Source organism: Cebidichthys violaceus, unplaced genomic scaffold (genome assembly GCF_023349555.1).
Source record: "Cebidichthys violaceus isolate CVI_PGR_0920_01 unplaced genomic scaffold, fCebVio1.0.p SCAF_56, whole genome shotgun sequence".
Lineage (NCBI taxonomy): Eukaryota > Metazoa > Chordata > Actinopteri > Perciformes > Stichaeidae > Cebidichthys > Cebidichthys violaceus.
In genome coordinates this window covers 560,542-581,085 of record NW_027176772.1, presented here as the reverse complement: position 1 = coordinate 581,085, position 20,544 = coordinate 560,542, and the positions used below count along the sequence as shown (strand labels likewise).

Below are 20,544 nucleotides of genomic sequence, written 5' to 3'. Positions count from 1 at the left end.
CATAGTATAGTATGTCGAAAAAAGTAAAAAAAGTCATAGTATAGCATGTCGAAAAAATACATAAAAAAGTCATAGTATAGCATGTCGAAAAAAGTAAAAAAGGTCATAGTATAGTATGTCAAAAAAAGTCATAGTATAGTATGTCGAAAAAATACATAAAAAAGTCATAGTATAGTATGTCGAAAAAAGTCAAAGTATAGTATGTCGAAAAAAGTAAAAAAAAGTCATAGTATAGCATGTCGAAAAAAAGTCATAAAAAAGTCATAGTATAGTATGTCGAAAAAAAGTCATAAAAAAGTTATAGTATAGCATGTCGAAAAAAGTCATAAAAAAGTCATAGTATAGTATGTCGAAAAAAGTCATAAAAAAGTTATAGTATAGCATGTCGAAAAAAGTCATAAAAAAGTCATAGTATAGTATGTCGAAAAAAGTCATAAAGTCATAGTATAGTATGTTGGAAAAAAGTCATAAAAAAGTAATGGTATAGTATGTCGAAATGTGTGTGTGTGTGTGTGTGTGTGTGTGTGTGTGTTGGCAGTGGTGGAGGAAACACTTTGTCTCAGTGGAGACATCTGGAGAGACTTAGCAGCTACTGTAGGTGGAACACACACACACACACACACACACACGCACACACACACAAACATGATACAAAGAGCCTCTTTGTATTTATTTTGTTTTTCACATATTTGTAAATTGTCCATCTCTGGTTCCTCAAGGTGAAACAGGAAACTGTTGTTGGAGTTAAATACACACAAGCTCTTCCTGTCGTCCTGTTGAAGTGAAGGCTCACTGCAGAGGGTTCATTACAGTTCATCCTTTAACAGTTTAAAGGTAAAGCGTCTTTACAGTGGAATCAACAAGAAAGAAAACAGACAGCTCACAGCTGACGGTGTTATTTTTATTATATAAAAGAATCACCACGTTAAAGTCTTAACTGTATTTATATTTATTTATGCTTAATGGCAGGTTGGACATGTGTGCATTTAAACCCCCCAAACACACAAAACAAACTCCCACAAATACTCTTCAGTTTAAAATATTATTGTTTTATTTATATAATGCAAAGTCTGATACAACCAACACACGTTACTTCGTGCAGAGACACTTAAGGCGTGAAAATCTCTCCACTGGTTTGTCCAAAAAAACTGAACAGGCCGTCGTCACTTCATGGAAACACGAGTCAGTTTAAAGTCAGCAGGTTGATTACAGTTCGTCTTCCTCGAAACAAGAAGCAGAGCCGCGTGAGTGGACTTAAAGGAAGAGTGTTGACATGATGGTTAAAATAAGTTCAACCACTCTCATCATGATGCTGGATGGTTAGCTTAGCTTAGCACAAGGACTGGGAACGGGGGGGGGGAAACTGCTAGCCTGGCCCTGAACAAAGGCAACGAAATCCAGCAAGTCTAAAGGTGTAACATGTTATATCGTGTTTGTTTAATCTGTAGTGAAAAAAACACACAGATTACAGATGAATTACCGGACAAATAAGAGATTAAGAGAGCGATATCAATCTCAAAGCAAATTGCTCAAAATGTTTAAAAGCGAGCGTTTGTCCAAGATGAGATCACAATGAAGGGTTTTAAACAGTGTAGAGAACATTCACGATCTTCATCATTCATGTACCGTCTTTAAAAGTTACGGAAAAATCCGAAAATGAATGTATTTGGGGATCATTCTAAATAGCGGACTACTTGTTTTTTTATCTATTCTCCCCTTATTAATCTTTAAATATGTATTCTTCTTGTTTCCTCTCTGTTGTACCTGTTCTACTTTACAAGCTCATGTAACGGTTCTAATGTTTGTGTATAAATAAGATCATCTGATAAAGTAAAAAAAGAAACAGAAATGATCCTGTAAAGGTAAAATATAGAACTACCATGCCGTTATAAATAATTATAAAATCACAAGTTGTTTGACGTCAGAAGCGTTCACAACACGTACTGAACACAAGGAGGAAGTCTCGCTTAAAATACATGTAAGGCTGCTGCAACTCCAGGACACCCTTTCAAAATAAGACACGAAACAAAAATAAACATTAACGTCAGTTTCACAATCATCGTCACCATTACCCACCACAGTACCTGTTTCAGAGCACTAACATTCAAAAGAAGGACATTGTTTTTAAGTCTATAAAGTGCAAAAACAACCACAGCTACTCACTGAAAAGTTACCTTCATTCAGCTGAATAAACGTTATTCTCTTTAATAACTGTTTGAACGTGAACGCCTCTGATTGCTGGATGGATTTTGACAGCTGTGGTCAGTTCGTCTGGACATAATTCCCTCCAGGCCAAAACATGTATTACAGGTTTATATTAAAGTCTCTTAAAAATACAAACATCCTATAGCGTCAAATGTGTTTTTTGGCCTTTGCGAAGGAGTGAACGGTCCTCTGAAGAGGTCATAGGTGAAGGATGACACCGCGGTTCATCTCCGTCTGTAACGGGATCAACATCAGCGTAAAAAGAATCACTGACTGAACCTTTAAAAAAAAGGTGATTCACCGAGACAGGAAACTAGATTCACGAGTCGCAGCTCAGTTTGTTTTCACCGCTTCCATTCACTCGCTCATCATTTCAAATGTTTTACCTGAAGATTGATTTGTCCTACGCCCTCCATGCTTTTTTTTTTTTTTATCATTTTAAAACGTAACGCTGATTTGACCCACTAATGGAAGAGTAGAGGCAGTTTGAGACGTGGCACAAACCTGCTAAAGTAAGTTAGCTTTGGCAAGAGAAAAGTGTGCAGAGAAAGACCACGAGGCATCGTCTGAAGTCAAACCTCCATCAGTTATAAAGCACTTATTCACGGCCCCGAGAGCTCAACACTACGGAAGAAAGCAAATGAACACATCTGCGATTGTGTCTCTTAAATTTGTTTGTCTTTTCCTGTTTTCTAGAGAGGCAGTTGAGCTCTCAGGGCCACCGTACTTTCTGTCTTTTCAGGGTCCCGTGTGGCTGGAATTCATCCGCGCCCAAAAACACTCAAATACAAACAATAAAAAGGCAGCAACTTGCACACATTGAGTCATGACCAGTTGAACTATCGAGAAGAAGCGTGACGGCACATTTGTAACGTCTGTGCAAACTTTTGGCATCCGATGACCCTCGGCTCACCGTGAGTTTACTTCACCAGAGATCGCCTGCAGAGACGCCATTTTATTTTATCAGCACGGTTTCATCCACAGCGAGACTTGGCTACCGACAAGAAGCTAGCAGGAAGAGGGGCGGAGTCCTTCTTTTTATCTTTGCTTTCAGCAGACGAGCACAACTACGGAGGCCTGAAAGAAGAATGTAGAAGAGGCGTGGCAACTTCTTGAGCATGTGGGGGGGGGGGAGGCAGAAAATCCTGTGTCAGAAGATGCTTTTGAGTTCAACGTCCCATCAAAACCTCATAAAAACAACACAACCTCCAAAATGCAACATTTCCAGCACATTCTCGGGTTTGTTTGTGAACAAACGATCCAGTTATTGGTCTTCACACTGCGTCAGGGAGCTGCCTAGGACAATCGCTGTCCTCACCCGGCGGCCTCTCAGAAGGTCCAGGTGAACTGCGGTCACAGTAACGTTTTCATTCGCACATTTGTCCAGGATTGGAGCTTCAGCTCACAATCCCTTCCATCATCTCCACGAGTGTGCTCCTCAGCAGCTCAGAGCATCGTGTTCTGTAATACTCACCATGTCTCAGGTGCTGTTGTCTCCAGTGTGTAACTGTGCAACTGAAACACTTAAAAAAAAAAAAAAAAAAAAAAAAAAAGAAACTAACAATCATCACGATTCAAAAGTGCACGTGTTTGGCAATCAGCTCACGTCAGAGAGAAAGTACAGGAAGGATAATCCCAGAGGAGATGGTGAACTCATCTCTCTGTTTAACGACGACGACGTCAATAAGCAGGCTGATGTTGGTGTCGTCCGGTCTTCAGATGGACAGGTCAGTGTCTGTGTCAGTGGGTGTGGTCTTTGGACTCACGCTGCCTCCCCTCTCCTCGGGGATGGAGGACGAGTCTCCGTTGACACTGGGCAGCACACCTAGAACACACACACACACAGTACAGTTTGTAACGCCCTCTGAGGCTGATTTGTGATTTTGGGCCGTACAAAATAAATTGCATTGAACCCTTTTTTTTTTTGACACCCTATACTATGTCTATTTTCATGAACAGTTTAGAGCTCATTGCCCTGAAGGCAAACAAAGACACCGAGTCAACGCTGAGGAGTCCTTCTGCATCTCAGCCCTCAGGTGGGAGCTGAACATCAGCGCTCTCATCAAAAGCACAACAGAGGATGGACTTCCTGCGACAGCTGAAAAGTTCAACCTGTCAAAGACGATGATGGTTGCACTTCTACACTCGAAAAAATACATTAGAAAAGTCAAAGTATAGTATGTCGAAAAAAAGTCATTAAAAAGTCATAGTATAGTATGTCCAAAAAAACTCATAGTATAGTATGTTGGAAAAAAGTAATAAAAAAGTAATGGTATAGTATGTCGAAAAAAAGTCATAAAAAAGTCATAGTATGTCGAAAAAAAGTCACAAAAAGTCATAGTATAGTATGTCGAAAAAAGTCATAGTATAGTATATCGAAAAAAAGTCATAAAAAGTCATAGTATAGTATGTCGAAAAAAAGTCATAAAAAAGTCATAGTATAGCATGTCGAAAAAAAGTCATAGTATAGTATGTCGAAAAAAAGTCATAAAAAAAGTCATAGTATAGCATGTCGAAAAAAAGTCATAAAAAAAGTCATAGTATAGAATGTCGAAAAAAAGTAATAAAAAAAGTCATAGTATAGCATGTCGAAAAAAGTCATAAAAAAGTCATAGTATAGTATGTCGGAAAAAAGTCATAAAAAAGTCATAGTATAGTATGTCGAAAAAAGTCGTAGTATAGTATGTCAAAAAAAAGTCATAAAAAAGTCATAGTATAGTATGTCGAAAAAAAGTCATAAAAAAGTCATAGTATAGTATGTCGAAAAAAAGTCATAAAAAAGTCATAGTATAGTATGTCGAAAAAAAGTCATAGTATAGTATGTCGAAAAAAAGTCATAAAAAAGTCATAGTATAGTATGTCGAAAAAAAGTCACAAAAAGTCATAGTATAGTATGTCGAAAAAAAGTCATAGTATAGTATGTCGAAAAAAAGTCATAAAAAAAGTCATAGTATAGCATGTCGAAAAAAAGTCATAAAAAAAGTCATAGTATAGAATGTCGAAAAAAAGTAATAAAAAAAGTCATAGTATAGCATGTCGAAAAAAGTCATAAAAAAGTCATAGTATAGTATGTCAAAAAAAAGTCATAGTATAGTATGTCGAAAAAAAGTCATAAAAAAAGTCATAGTATAGCATGTCGAAAAAAAGTCATAAAAAAGTCATAGTATAGTATGTCGAAAAAAAGTCACAAAAAGTCATAGTATAGTATGTCGAAAAAAAGTCATAGTATAGTATGTCGAAAAAAAGTCATAAAAAAAGTCATAGTATAGCATGTCGAAAAAAAGTCATAAAAAAAGTCATAGTATAGAATGTCGAAAAAAAGTAATAAAAAAAGTCATAGTATAGCATGTCGAAAAAAGTCATAAAAAAGTCATAGTATAGTATGTCGAAAAAAAGTCATAGTATAGTATGTCGAAAAAAAGTCATAAAAAAAGTCATAGTATAGCATGTCGAAAAAAAGTCATAAAAAAAGTCATAGTATAGAATGTCGAAAAAAAGTAATAAAAAAAGTCATAGTATAGCATGTCGGAAAAAAGTCATAAAAAAGTCATAGTATAGTATGTCGAAAAAAGTCATAGTATAGTATGTCGAAAAAAAGTCATAAAAAGTCATAGTATAGTATGTCGGAAAAAAGTCATAAAAAAGTCATAGTATAGTATGTCGAAAAAAAGTCATAAAAAAGTCATAGTATAGTATGTCGAAAAAAAGTCACAAAAAGTCATAGTATAGTATGTCGAAAAAAAGTCATAGTATAGTATGTCGAAAAAAAGTCATAAAAAAAGTCATAGTATAGAATGTCGAAAAAAAGTAATAAAAAAAGTCATAGTATAGCATGTCGAAAAAAGTCATAAAAAAGTCATAGTATAGTATGTCGAAAAAAGTCACAAAAAGTCATAGTATAGTATGTTGAAAAAAAGTCATAGTATAGTATGTTGAAAAAAAGTCATAGTATAGTATGTCGAAAAAAAGTCATAGTATAGTATGTTGAAAAAAAGTCATAGTATAGTATGTCGAAAAAAAGTCATAAAAAAAGTCATAGTATAGTATGTCGAAAAAAAGTCATAAAAAAAGTCACAGTATAGTATGTCGAAAAAAAGTCATAGTATAGTATGTTGAAAAAAAGTCATAAAAATGTCATAGTATAGTATGTTGAAAAAAAGTCAAAGTATAGTATGTCAAAAAAAGTCATAAAAAAGTCATAGTATAGTATGTCGAAAAAATACATAAAAAAGTCATAGTATAGTATGTAGAAAAAAGTCATAGTATAGTATGACGAAAAAAGTCATAAAAAAAGTCATAGTATAGTATGTCGAAAAAAGTAAAAAAAGTCATAGTATAGTATGTAGAAAAAAGTCATAGTATAGTATGACGAAAAAAGTCATAAAAAAAGTCATAGTATAGCATGTCGAAAAAATACATAAAAAAGTCATAGTATAGTATGTCGAAAAAAGTAAAAAAAAGTCATAGTATAGTATGTCGAAAAAAGTAAAAAAAGTTATAGTATAGTATGTCAAAAAAGTCAAAGTATAGCATGTCGAAAAAAGTCATAAAAAAAGTCATACTATAGTATGTCGAAAAAAGTCATAAAAATGTCATAGTATAGTATGTCGAAAAAAGTCAAAGTATAGTATGTCGAAAAAAGTCATAAAAAAGTCATAGTATAGTATGTCGAAAAAAGTCATAAAAAAGTCATAGTATAGTATGTCGAAAAAAGTCAAAGTATAGTATGTCGAAAAAAGTCATAAAAAAGTCATAGTATAGTATGTCGAAAAAAAGTCATAAAAAAAGTCACAGTATAGTATGTCGAAAAAAAGTCATAGTATAGTATGTTGAAAAAAAGTCACAAAAAGTCAAAGTATAGTATGTCGGAAAAAAGTCATAAAAAGTCATAGTATAGTATGTCGGAAAAAAGTCATAAAAAAGTCATAGTATAGTATGTCGAAAAAAAGTCATAAAAAAGTCATAGTATAGTATGTTGGAAAAAAGTAATAAAAAAGTAATGGTATAGTATGTCGAAAAAAAGTCACAAAAAGTCATAGTATAGTATGTCGAAAAAAAGTCATAGTATAGTATGTCGAAAAAAAGTCATAAAAAAAGTCATAGTATAGAATGTCGAAAAAAAGTAATAAAAAAGTCATAGTATAGTATGTCGAAAAAAAGTCATAAAAAAGTCATAGTATAGCATGTCGAAAAAAAGTCATAAAAAAAGTCATAGTATAGAATGTCGAAAAAAAGTAATAAAAAAAGTCATAGTATAGCATGTCAAAAAAAGTCATAAAAAAGTCATAGTATAGTATGTCAAAAAAAAGTCATAAAAAAGTCATAGTATAGCATGTTGAAAAAAAGTCATAAAAAGTCATAGTATAGCGTGTCGAAAAAAGTAATAAAAAAAGTCATAGTATAGTATGTCGGAAAAAAGTCATAAAAAAGTCATAGTATAGTATGTCGAAAAAAGTCATAGTATAGTATGTCAAAAAAAAGTCATAAAAAAGTCATAGTATAGTATGTCGAAAAAAAGTCATAAAAAAGTCATAGTATAGTATGTCGAAAAAAAGTCATAAAAAGTCATAGTATAGTATGTCAAATAAAGTCATAGTATAGTATGTCGAAAAAAAGTCATAAAAAAGTCATAGTATAGCATGTCGAAAAAAAGTCATAAAAAGTCATAAAAAAGTCATAGTATAGTATGTCGAAAAAAGTCACAAAAAGTCATAGTATAGTATGTCGAAAAAAAGTCAAAAAGTCAGAGTATAGTATGTCGAAAAAAGTCACAAAAAGTCATAGTATAGTATGTTGAAAAAAAGTCATAGTATAGTATGTTGAAAAAAAGTCATAGTATAGTATGTCGAAAAAAAGTCATAAAAAAAGTCATAGTATAGTATGTCGAAAAAAAGTCATAAAAAAAGTGACAGTATAGTATGTCGAAAAAAAGTCATAGTATAGTATGTTGAAAAAAAGTCATAAAAATGTCATAGTATAGTATGTTGAAAAAAAGTCATAGTATAGTATGTTGAAAAAAAGTCACAAAAAGTCAAAGTATAGTATGTTGAAAAAAAGTCATAGTATAGTATGTCGAAAAAAAGTCATAAAAAGTCATAGTATAGTATGTCGAAAAAAAGTCATAAAAAAGTCATAGTATAGTATGTCGAAAAAAAGTCATAAAAAAAGTCATAGTATAGAATGTCGAAAAAAAGTAATAAAAAAAGTCATAGTATAGCATGTCGAAAAAAAGTAATAAAAAAAGTCATAGTATAGCATGTCAAAAAAAGTCATAAAAAAGTCATAGTATAGTATGTCGAAAAAAAGTCATAAAAAAGTCATAGTATAGCATGTCGAAAAAAAGTAATAAAAAAAGTCATAGTATAGTATGTCGGAAAAAAGTCATAAAAAAGTCATAGTATAGTATGTCGAAAAAAGTCATAGTATAGTATGTCAAAAAAAAGTCATAAAAAAGTCATAGTATAGTATGTCGAAAAAAAGTCATAAAAAAGTCATAAAAAAGTCATAGTATAGTATGTCGAAAAAAAGTAATAAAAAGTCGTAGTATAGTATGTTGGAAAAAAGTCATAAAAAAGTCATAGTATAGTATGTCAAAAAAAAGTCACAAAAAGTCATAGTATAGTATGTCGAAAAAAAGTCATAGTATAGTATGTTGAAAAAAAGTCATAAAAATGTCATAGTATAGTATGTTGAAAAAAAGTCATAGTATAGTATGTTGAAAAAAAGTCACAAAAAGTCATAGTATAGCATGTTGAAAAAAAGTCATAGTATAGTATGTTGAAAAAAAGTCACAAAAAGTCAAAGTATAGTATGTTGAAAAAAAGTCATAGTATAGTATGTCGAAAAAAAGTCATAAAAAGTCATAGTATAGTATGTCGGAAAAAAGTCATAAAAAAGTCATAGTATAGTATGTCGAAAAAAAGTCATAAAAAAGTCATAGTATAGCATGTCGAAAAAAAGTCATAAAAAAGTCATAGTATAGTATGTCGAAAAAAAGTCACAAAAAGTCATAGTATAGTATGTCGAAAAAAAGTCATAGTATAGTATGTCGAAAAAAAGTCCTAAAAAAAGTCATAGTATAGCATGTCGAAAAAAAGTCATAAAAAAAGTCATAGTATAGAATGTCGAAAAAAAGTAATAAAAAAAGTCATAGTATAGCATGTCAAAAAAAGTCATAAAAAAGTCATAGTATAGCATGTCGAAAAAAAGTAATAAAAAGTCATAGTATAGTATGTCGGAAAAAAGTCATAAAAAAGTCATAGTATAGTATGTCGAAAAAAGTCATAGTATAGTATGTCAAAAAAAAGTCATAAAAAAGTCATAGTATAGTATGTCGAAAAAAAGTCATAAAAAAGTCATAAAAAAGTCATAGTATAGTATGTCGAAAAAAAGTAATAAAAAGTCGTAGTATAGTATGTTGGAAAAAAGTCATAAAAAAGTCATAGTATAGTATGTCGAAAAAAAGCCATAGTATAGTATGTTGGAAAAAAGTAATAAAAAAGTCATAGTATAGTATGTCGAAAAAAAGCCATAAAAAAAGTCATAGTATAGTATGTCGGAAAAAAGTCATAAAAAAGTCATAGTATAGTATGTCGAAAAAAGTCATAAAAAAGTCATAGTATAGTATGTCGAAAAAAGTCATAAAAAAGTCATAGTATAGTATGTCGAAAAAAAGTCATAAAAAAGTCATAGTATAGTATGTCGAAAAAAAGTCATAAAAAAGTCATAAAAAAGTCATAGTATAGCATGTTGAAAAAAAGTCATAAAAAAAGTCATAGTATAGTATGTCGAAAAAAAGTCACAAAAAGTCATAGTATAGTATGTCGAAAAAAAGTCATAGTATAGTATGTTGGAAAAAAGTAATAAAAAGTCATAGTATAGTATGTCAAAAAAAAGTCATAAAAAGTCATAGTATAGTATGTCGAAAAAAAGTCATAAAAAAATTCATAGTATAGCATGTCCAAAAAAAGTCACAAAAAGTCATAGTATAGTATGTCAAATAAAGTCATAGTATAGTATGTTGAAAAAAAGTCATAAAAAAGTCATAGTATAGTATGTCGAAAAAAAGCCATAGTATAGTATGTTGGAAAAAAGTAATAAAAAAGTCATAGTATAGTATGTCGAAAAAAAGCCATAAAAAAAGTCATAGTATAGTATGTCGGAAAAAAGTCATAAAAAAGTCATAGTATAGTATGTCGAAAAAAGTCATAAAAAAGTCATAGTATAGTATGTCGAAAAAAGTCATAAAAAAGTCATAGTATAGTATGTCGAAAAAAAGTCATAAAAAAGTCATAGTATAGTATGTCGAAAAAAAGTCATAAAAAAGTCATAAAAAAGTCATAGTATAGCATGTTGAAAAAAAGTCATAAAAAAAGTCATAGTATAGTATGTCGAAAAAAAGTCACAAAAAGTCATAGTATAGTATGTCGAAAAAAAGTCATAGTATAGTATGTTGGAAAAAAGTAATAAAAAGTCATAGTATAGTATGTCAAAAAAAAGTCATAAAAAGTCATAGTATAGTATGTCGAAAAAAAGTCATAAAAAAATTCATAGTATAGCATGTCCAAAAAAAGTCACAAAAAGTCATAGTATAGTATGTCAAATAAAGTCATAGTATAGTATGTTGAAAAAAAGTCATAAAAAAGTCATAGTATAGCATGTCAAATAAAGTCATAGTCTTGCATGTCGAAAAAAAGTCATAAAAAGTCATAAAAAAGTCATAGTATAGTATGTCAAATAAAGTCATAGTCTTGCATGTCGAAAAAAAGTCATAAAAAGTCATAAAAAAGTCATAGTATAGTATGTTGAAAAAAGTCACAAAAAGTCATAGTATAGTATGTTGAAAAAAAGTCATAGTATAGTATGTTGAAAAAAAGTCATAGTATAGTATGTCGAAAAAAAGTCATAAAAAAAGTCATAGTATAGTATGTCGAAAAAAAGTCATAAAAAAGTCACAGTATAGTATGTCGAAAAAAAGTCATAGTATAGTATGTTGAAAAAAAGTCATAAAAATGTCATAGTATAGTATGTTGAAAAAAAGTCATAGTATAGTATGTTGAAAAAAAGTCACAAAAAGTCATAGTATAGTATGTTGAAAAAAAGTCACAAAAAGTCATAGTATAGTATGTTGAAAAAAAGTCATAGTATAGTATGTCGAAAAAAAGTCACAAAAAGTCATAGTATAGTATGTTGAAAAAAAGTCATAGTATAGTATGTTGAAAAAAAGTCATAGTATAATATGTCGAAAAAAAGTCACAAAAAGTCATAGTATAGTATGTTGAAAAAAAGTCATAGTATAGTATGTCAAAAAAAAGTCATAAAAAAATTCATAGTATGTCAAAAAAAAGTCATAAAAAGTCATAGTATAGTATGTCGAAAAAAAGTCATAAAAATGTCATAGTATAGTATGTTGAAAAAAAGTCATAAAAAGTCATAAAGCAGAGGCCCAAGGAGTTATCAAAAAGTAAGACTGTTTCGTTCGTCATACTATCTTACAATCAATGTGTCTCTGATGCAACAGGTTAGAAGTGACAATGACGTCTTAAAATATATAAAAAGGTTTTTTAAAAAGGAAATGAATTTAACTTCAGGATTCTTGCAGATACCCTGAACACTGCTTTACCAAAGTACATCACTTCAGAGCCACAGCGGAATAAGGCAGCGTGTCTTACGTTCAGTATCGTACAGCGAGCTGTCGGAGCACGTCCGGTGCCTGCGCTGAGTTGACTTTTGACCTCCACTCAAATACTCCTTTAGCACACCGAACCTGAGGAAAACAAAAGGAATGATAAAAGTCTCTCTCTCTCTCTCTCTCTCTCTCTCTCTCTCTCTCTCTCTTTCCAGGAGATTAAAGTTATCAGTGATGAATGTGTCTTTAGTTAAATCTGCCGCCCTTTATTAAGCAATATGTAAAATAAACCAGTGTTTTATATATATATGTATATATATGTATATATATATATATATATATATATATGTGTGTATATATATATATATATATATATACATATATATGTGTATATATATATACATATATATATATATATATATATATGTATATATATATGTATATGTGTATATATATATATATATATATATATATATATATATATATGTATATATATATTTATAATAAAACTTATTGATTATTACAGATCCTGTCCATTAGTCTTGTTTAAATTAAAGGTTCACAATTCTTCAGGTGTCATAATGGACACAGTAACAGGGTTTGCTTGGTGTAACAGTTCCTGCTGTCTCTTCTTCATGTAAAATGACGTCATTATGTGCAAAAATGTATAAAAAAGTGAATTTCAATTTAATATGAGGCAAGAATCAAGTAGATATCTTCCAACGTTGCAGCCTTTCTAGTGTAAAATTCCCAATTTCCTTGCTGAGCTGTGGAGGAGTGAGTTTCACACTAAAACAACTGTACTTTTGGAGGATATTCTACTTGATTTCACTGCTGACGCTTCATATTAACTTCAGACAGATTGTGTGTTTTTTTACAAAGGACATGAACTTTGGATTTTATCCCCCATCACCTCCAATGAAAATGATTTAGTAACAGATGCTTTAATGGCCCCTGTAAACACAGCAAGTAAAACATTGTTCATATTGTTTAACACAGACTTAAAGAAGATGTGAAGCTGTCCGTTATGGCCGACACAAATTATTCAATGTGTGTTTTGCTGCCTCCTGGTGGCCAAAGATAGTAATTCATTACAGTAGCCATGCATGACGACAAAGTGCATAAAATCCTGATGTTCTTATTAGACCAGCAGGTTGGAAGATAATCTAAAGTTCAAATAAATCGGGTTGAACAGGAAGTTAATTCTACTAGAAATTAAAAGCTTATTTTTTGGGGCTTTTAAATTGAGCTGATCTCGTCTCTTAAATTATTGAGTTTTTATTTCTATATCTTTTTGTTTTTAACGTTTTACGGTCATTTTTATCATTTATTCAATTTGTTTTGTTTGTTGATTAACATTTGACCCTGTTATGAAATGCACTTTGCATGAAAAGTGCTTTACAAATGAAGTTATTATTATTATTATTATTATTATTAATAGAGGGAAGCGGGCTCGGTACCGTGTGTTTTAACTCACCGGTCAAAGCTGTATGTTCCAGGGTGACTGACTGACCTCTTCATCTGGGCAGGCGGACAAAAAGACAGAAGAGAATACTTTTGAGTTAGTACAACGGTGTTTAATAATGAAGGACGTCCATCCTGCAATGACAAAACATCTGCATGCAACAAAAAAAGAAGTGAAAAAATGTTGCGTCATTTTAAATGGAACCAAAAACACATTTCTGTAGACGTATTGTCATGAATTACCCTTTCAGGAGGCCGGAGGTCCGGGGTCATACTCTGGTTGGCGAGCGTCATACACTCCTCCAACGTCCTGATGAAAGTTGCACAGGTGGCACTGAGTAGAGACGCCTGGAGACACAGAGACAATAGAAACAACCTGCAGTGGTCACTGCATCACTCATAAGACAAGATGAAATCATCCGACAGTAGAACCCTTCTGTCTGTACAATACCTGCTATGGTGTCTTTTGATGGTACAAACTTCTTAAAATGTAATTATGAGTCTAACTTTGTGGAAATAAAAGAAAGTTAAAAGAACAGAAGGTGTGTTACCTCAGAAGTGGGCGTTTCCTCTTCATCAGAGGTGTGCTGTGATTGGATGGTTTGGACCTGCTGGACGAGGAGGTCGCAGTACAGACGAAGCTCAGACATCTTCGTCTTCAGACAGTCTGGACCTGACCCCACACACATACACACACACACACACACACACACACACACACACACACACACACACACACACACAGAGTTAAAATGTTCTTCTTTTAAACATCATATTGAGATAAATCAGTCATAAAATAGTGACACAAATCTATTGAAAGTGCCAGACGGACAGATTTGCAGGACATCTCTTTGTACCTTTGTGTTTGTGACCGTCCAGCGTTCCAGCTTTGGACGAGCCTAAAGCCACCAGCCACCTCTGTCGCTCCGCGGCGTTCACAGCTCGGACGTAGAAATGCTGCTCGCCGGGGATGATCAACTCCAGACGCGTCGGATCCGTCGGATGAACTGAAAGATTAAAGCACGAACGGGTGTTTGGTGGATGCGCTCTGAATTAGTTTAGCACCACGAGTGAGGACGGGCGAAGGTATTGTACAACAAATGACCTTTGATGTCACACACGGACATCTTGATGGACCCTTTGCTTCCTTTACCGACGTCGTCCTCGCTGTCATAGTAAGAGATGACTCCGTTCTCCAAGACGAACCAGCGTGGCTGCCAGCCTGAAGACAGAAAAGTCACAAATGTCTCTGTAAACACCGACATTTTAATGCAACTGATGCACCAGAAGCAGAGATATTAATTGCATAAATGGCGGATTCTATGGTTGCAACTAATGCTGTTATTATGGTATGTCCAGTAATAAACCTGCTCACCATTTAATTTAATATCTGAGTGGACCTCGTCTTTGTCGGCTTGAAACGATAAATTAACTTAAATGTTAACGTAGTTTGCTTCCCCTTTATTTAAATGTGTCTACATGTTGCACTGAGGCCATCTGAGCAACAGATCATGTGACACAGTTGATTCAAGGAGACTGACTTCCTGGAATAAGTGCAATCAAAGTTGGGGAATTTTCAACAATCTTCCAGTTAGTATCTGATCTGCTGACACTGTTTCCGCCTTTATGTGTCTTAAGACACATTTTTACCAACTTGCCTTTTCGCCTGAAAATTAATTTGATTTATTTATTAATTTATTTTAAATACAAATCTAGATTTTTGAAGTTTATATTAATAGTTTCACCTACATACTTTGGAATGATTCATCTTGTAAATGTATTTCATACGGTCTTTAAATGGTCTTTTAATGGTGTGCTTTCTATCTCGCTGTTTTTATTTCTTGATATATTGTGTATTGGTATTGATCTACTTGTCTATATAATTTATATGAAAGCACTTTGTGCTCCCAGCTTGAAAAGTGCAATGCAAATAAAAACTATTATTATTATTATTCAGAGCAGTAATAGACACAAGCAGTGTGTATGTTGTCTTCTATCACTATTATTTATAAACACAAGCAGTGTGTATGTTGTCTTCTATCACTATTATTTAAAGACACAAGCAGTGTGTATGTTGTCTTCTATCACTATTATTTATAAACACAAGCAGTGTGTATGTTGTCTTCTATCACTATTACTTAAAGACACAAGCAGTGTGTATGTTGTCTTCTATCACTATTATTTAAAGACAAGCAGTGTGTATGTTGTCTTCTATCACTATTATTTAAAGACACAAGCAGTGTGTATGTTGTCTTCTATCACTATTATTTAGACACAATCAGTGTGTATGTTGTCTTCTATCACTATTATTTATAAACACAAGCAGTGTGTATGTTGTCTTCTATCACTATTACTTAAAGACACAAGTAGTGTGTATGTTGTCTTCTATCACTATTATTTAAAGACAAGCAGTGTGTATGTTGTCTTCTATCACTATTATTTATAGACACAATCAGTGTGTATGTTGTCTTCTATCACTATTATTTATAAACACAAGCAGTGTGTATGTTGTCTTCTATCACTATTATTTAAAGACACAAGCAGTGTGTATGTTGTCTTCTATCACTATTATTTATAAACACAAGCAGTGTGTATGTTGTCTTCTATCACTATTACTTAAAGACACAAGCAGTGTGTATGTTGTCTTCTATCACTATTACTTAAAGACACAAGCAGTGTGTATGTTGTCTTCTATCACTATTATTTAAAGACACAAGCAGTGTGTATGTTGTCTTCTATCACTATTATTTAGACACAATCAGTGTGTATGTTGTCTTCTATCACTATTATTTATAAACACAAGCAGTGTGTATGTTGTCTTCTATCACTATTATTTAAAGACACAAGCAGTGTGTATGTTGTCTTCTATCACTATTATTTAAAGACAAGCAGTGTGTATGTTGTCTTCTATCACTATTATTTATAAACACAAGCAGTGTGTATGTTGTCTTCTATAACTATTACTTAAAGACACAAGCAGTGTGTATGTTGTCTTCTATCACTATTACTTAAAGACACAAGCAGTGTGTATGTTGTCTTCTATCACTATTATTTAAAGACACAAGCAGTGTGTATGTTGTCTTCTATCACTATTACTTAAAGACACAAGCAGTGTGTATGTTGTCTTCTATCACTATTACTTAAAGACACAAGCAGTGTGTATGTTGTCTTCTATCACTATTATTTAAAGACACAAGCAGTGTGTATGTTGTCTTCTATCACTATTATTTAGACACAAGCAGTGTGTATGTTGTCTTCTATCACTATTATTTATAAACACAAGCAGTGTGTATGTTGTCTTCTATCACTATTATTTAAAGACACAAGCAGTGTGTATGTTGTCTTCTATCACTATTATTTAAAGACAAGCAGTGTGTATGTTGTCTTCTATCACTATTATTTATAAACACAAGCAGTGTGTATGTTGTCTTCTATAACTATTACTTAAAGACACAAGCAGTGTGTATGTTGTCTTCTATCACTATTATTTAAAGACACAAGCAGTGTGTATGTTGTCTTCAATCACTATTATTTATAAACACAAGCAGTGTGTATGTTGTCTTCTATCACTATTATTTAAAGACAAGCAGTGTGTATGTTGTCTTCTATCACTATTATTTATAGACATAAGCAGTGTGTATGTTGTCTTCTATCACTATTATTTATAGACATGCTGAGCTGCCATCATTAAGGTCAAATGCCACTATACTCCCTGTTACTGTGGGCTGCTTTTTATTGCTATAATGCATAATTAAATAACGCCACATTAGCAAGAGCTACAGGTGTAAATACATGTTGAAATAAGCTGCACATGCATGAATATCTGAGCCTACGTTTGACCGTTAAAAGGAGGATTGTTAGACATTAGCACAGCTGGCTAAAACACAAACACCACCATTCATCATTCTGTCACTGTGGCTGCAGACAGACAGTTCGCTAAAACATCTGTCGGACAGACAGACAGTTGATTAATATACCTGTCGGACAGACAGGCGACTCACCCGTCATGTAGTTCGTCCATTTGTACAGAATCCCCTCCATGGTTGCACTTTACATCGGCTAAAATTAGCCTGTTAGCTTCCCCCGCTGTAGCTCGACAGGCTGGCTAACAGTAGCAACAAGCTAACTGGCTAACGTTCGCTTTTCTCTCGAGTGACACTGACCGGGAGTGTTGGCAGGATAATGTCATGTTGATATGGGTGTGTGTGTATGTGTGTGTGCGCTAAGATATTCATAAACTGGAGAGCTAACTTGTGGACAGTCAGCTGATGGAGGAAAAAAAATGTCAACAAAACAGCAGCTATTCTACGGAAGGCCGGTGGGGACATTTCACAAGGAGACTGAAAGTAAGGTGATACTACAACTACTACTACTACTACTACTACTACTACTATTATTACTAGGATATCAGTGGAGGAGGAAGTATTCTATCCTTTACTTTTAAGTAAAAGTACTAATACCACACTGAAAATACTCCAAGCCCTGCATTCAAAACCTTACATAAAAGGAAAAGTATGTAATAATTATCTGCAGATTACTCAAAGTAGGAAAAGTAAAAGTTGTCTTTATGCAATAAAATCTTCCCTCAGTGTTTTACTATTTATGTTTTTTTGAATATTACCATTGCATTAATGTGTATTTTGCATCTACAACTGTAGATGTTTATGGTTGTGCTATCTTTAACTACTTCCTGTAAAGCTAAACTAAGATTATTTTTTAAATAGTATATTTATCTTAAGAAATACATACAAATAATACTTCATCCTTCAGATGAATTAAATTCCATTTGTAATGTCTGCTGACATTTTTTAAATATAACATGTTAAAATGCAAGCAATTTGAGTTTAAAGATATAAACAATAGAATGTGACTGAGAGATTCACAATTTTTCAAATTAAAAACAATGTGGCAGGTGAAAGTCACGAGGGACTACTAACTTACAAAGAGATACTTACAAATATTGATTTGGAGGAAAACGATCAATGACCTCCGTGTTTCAAAGCCCTCAGGTTCATCCTCTGCAGCCGGTGGCTTCTGTGTCTATTCCTCGATGCAATGTATTTTTCAGGGGCAAGTAAATCAAGCTTTGCAAAAAGGTTTTTGAAGAGGTTTGGTAGCATTTACATAGTCAATGTAGCCTGTTCGTCAAAGTGGGAAAGATATTCACAGATTTCATTCTTGCCGGGTCGATAATTCACGAGCAAATCGTCGTTAAAACACAAACGATGCCTCTTTGCAGCCGTAGTAAACGGACTACAGCCTAATATTTAATAAGAACGAGCCGTCCTTTGAGTTGGAAACGTAACATTGTACATGAACATTGTACATACAGTATGTGCAGCCGGTTGTGAGACGAGTGTGCAGTGACCGCAGATGAAGACGTGTCTAATTCTATTTCTTTTCTTGTAATGTGCTTCTGTATTTAGCAGCTACGGCCTCAGCTGCTGCGTAGCTAAAAACTGGTTGATTTATTTTTGTATTAATCTTAATATGTTAAGTAGTTAAAGCTGACAAATAGATGTTAGTGACAGAACAATATTTGCCTTTTGACATGTAGCGGAGCGAATATCTAATGAAAGGGTGAATATTTGTTCCATGAATTCAAAGTTCAAAATGCAGTTACACAGTAAAACAGGAAGGAAGGAAGACTTTACACAAGCAAGTGAAATAATATCAAGTATAAATAATCAGTGATCCAGTTTTCATAATTCTTAATCTCTCTTTATTGCATTAGAACATACATTTCTCATATATATCTATATATATATATATATTTTATAAATGTGAATTTGTACACTACAATCTTTTATTGTAACATGTTAGAAAATACTCGTAACGCTCCAAAAACATAGCACTAAAAACAGTTACCAAACAATGATTATTACATTTCCTCGTTTTTTGTTTTGGCCACCGAGAACAGAAAAAAAAATAAAAAATAAAAAATAAAAATACAAGATGGCGGAGACAAACCCGTCAATCGGGAGGAGAGGAGAGGACCACGGTCGAAAGACAGACGGTTGGACCATCGTGGTTTTTCTTTAGTGGCAGCCATTTTGTAAACCAAACGGATGAGGATGAGGGGGGGGTCTATCGCAACAGGTGCACAGAGGAGGAGATATGAGGGGGGGGGGGGGAGCGTGGACTCTGAGCATCAAGCACATGTCGTCGTCTAAATTACACCCAAACGTTTGGTTATTGTTTGACCATCCGATCCCCCGTTAAACGATAAAATAAAACTGTTGCGTTTTATCACCCGATTTAGACTAATCACACAAGCCTTAAAGCGCAACTTCACATCGACATTGAAATTAAATGCCTTTATTGTGAAAGGGTTGCTAGAACCGCTAATCCCGCCGAAAGCTAGCATCCCAAGTCTGCAGCTTTTAGCTCATCGTTTAAACTCGCCGGTGGCAGTTTACGTGAAATCGTCGTTAAACTCTCACAGTCTGAAGAACCAGCCCTTGCTCAGCCCAGAACCGTCCGACTAACAATGACTTCTTATAGATTCAGCGACACCATCTCCTCACATTGTTCTGTTTCTGATGGATATGTTTCTTTACACGCCGATACACACACTTCTTTTCCACCGGCGAAGTGAGAGCGTCAACTCCACGATACACACACTTTCAGACAGTATTGGGAAGTTTCTCAACAATAGAGTCACACACTAAAGTCTTAACGAGCTGAATCTCTAGCGTTCCGCTCAAACTCGGTGAAGGATTTTACGAAGAGAGCTGGCGCAACTCGGTCCAGATGTTCGGTGGAGGAAATGGTACGCGGCCCAGTTAGAACGGCAGCAGTGGCGAGGATGGAGGAAGAGGGAGGAGCAGGGTGAGGAAAATAAAAAAAAAAGCAGCAGGGAAGTGTGTTAAGCTGCTTCACGAGAAGGTGGAGACGGAGGCGGCTTGAGGACCAGCATGGGAAGCGGTGACAATCTAGCAGAGTGATGGATGGCGGGGGGGGGGTCAGGGTACAGTACAACCATCTAACACACGCGCACACACACACACACACACACACACACACACACACACACACACACACAGCGAGGTTTCAAAAACTAGAGCTACAGACAGACGACTGGCACTGCAGGGAGGCGAAAGACAGAGCTGTCTGCATGCGGGTTAGGGTGGAGGAGAAGGAGGAAGAGAAAGGAGGAGGATGCGAGGCGTCGAGGAAACGTCTCTTTGAACAAGTCCGGAAACAAAAAAAACAACAACTCTATTTTTGTTTTAGCAGATCGGAGA

General features: G+C 33.7%; 1 protein-coding gene across 1 annotated transcript; it reads right to left on the bottom strand.

Moving 5' to 3' along the window:
• Nucleotides 1-1,000: 1,000 nt before the first annotated feature.
• On the bottom strand, nucleotides 1,001-17,589 carry plekha3 (pleckstrin homology domain containing, family A (phosphoinositide binding specific) member 3). The gene is made up of 8 exons (XM_068732070.1): nucleotides 17,299-17,589; nucleotides 14,403-14,519; nucleotides 14,155-14,304; nucleotides 13,849-13,970; nucleotides 13,541-13,645; nucleotides 13,311-13,354; nucleotides 11,877-11,971; nucleotides 1,001-4,030 (listed from the first exon to the last, which is right to left on the bottom strand). The coding sequence occupies exons 1-8, from the start codon at nucleotides 17,336-17,338 to the stop codon at nucleotides 3,921-3,923; spliced, it is 783 nt and encodes a 260-aa protein (XP_068588171.1). The 5' UTR covers nucleotides 17,339-17,589; the 3' UTR covers nucleotides 1,001-3,920.
• Between the last annotated feature and the right edge of the window lie 2,955 nt (nucleotides 17,590-20,544).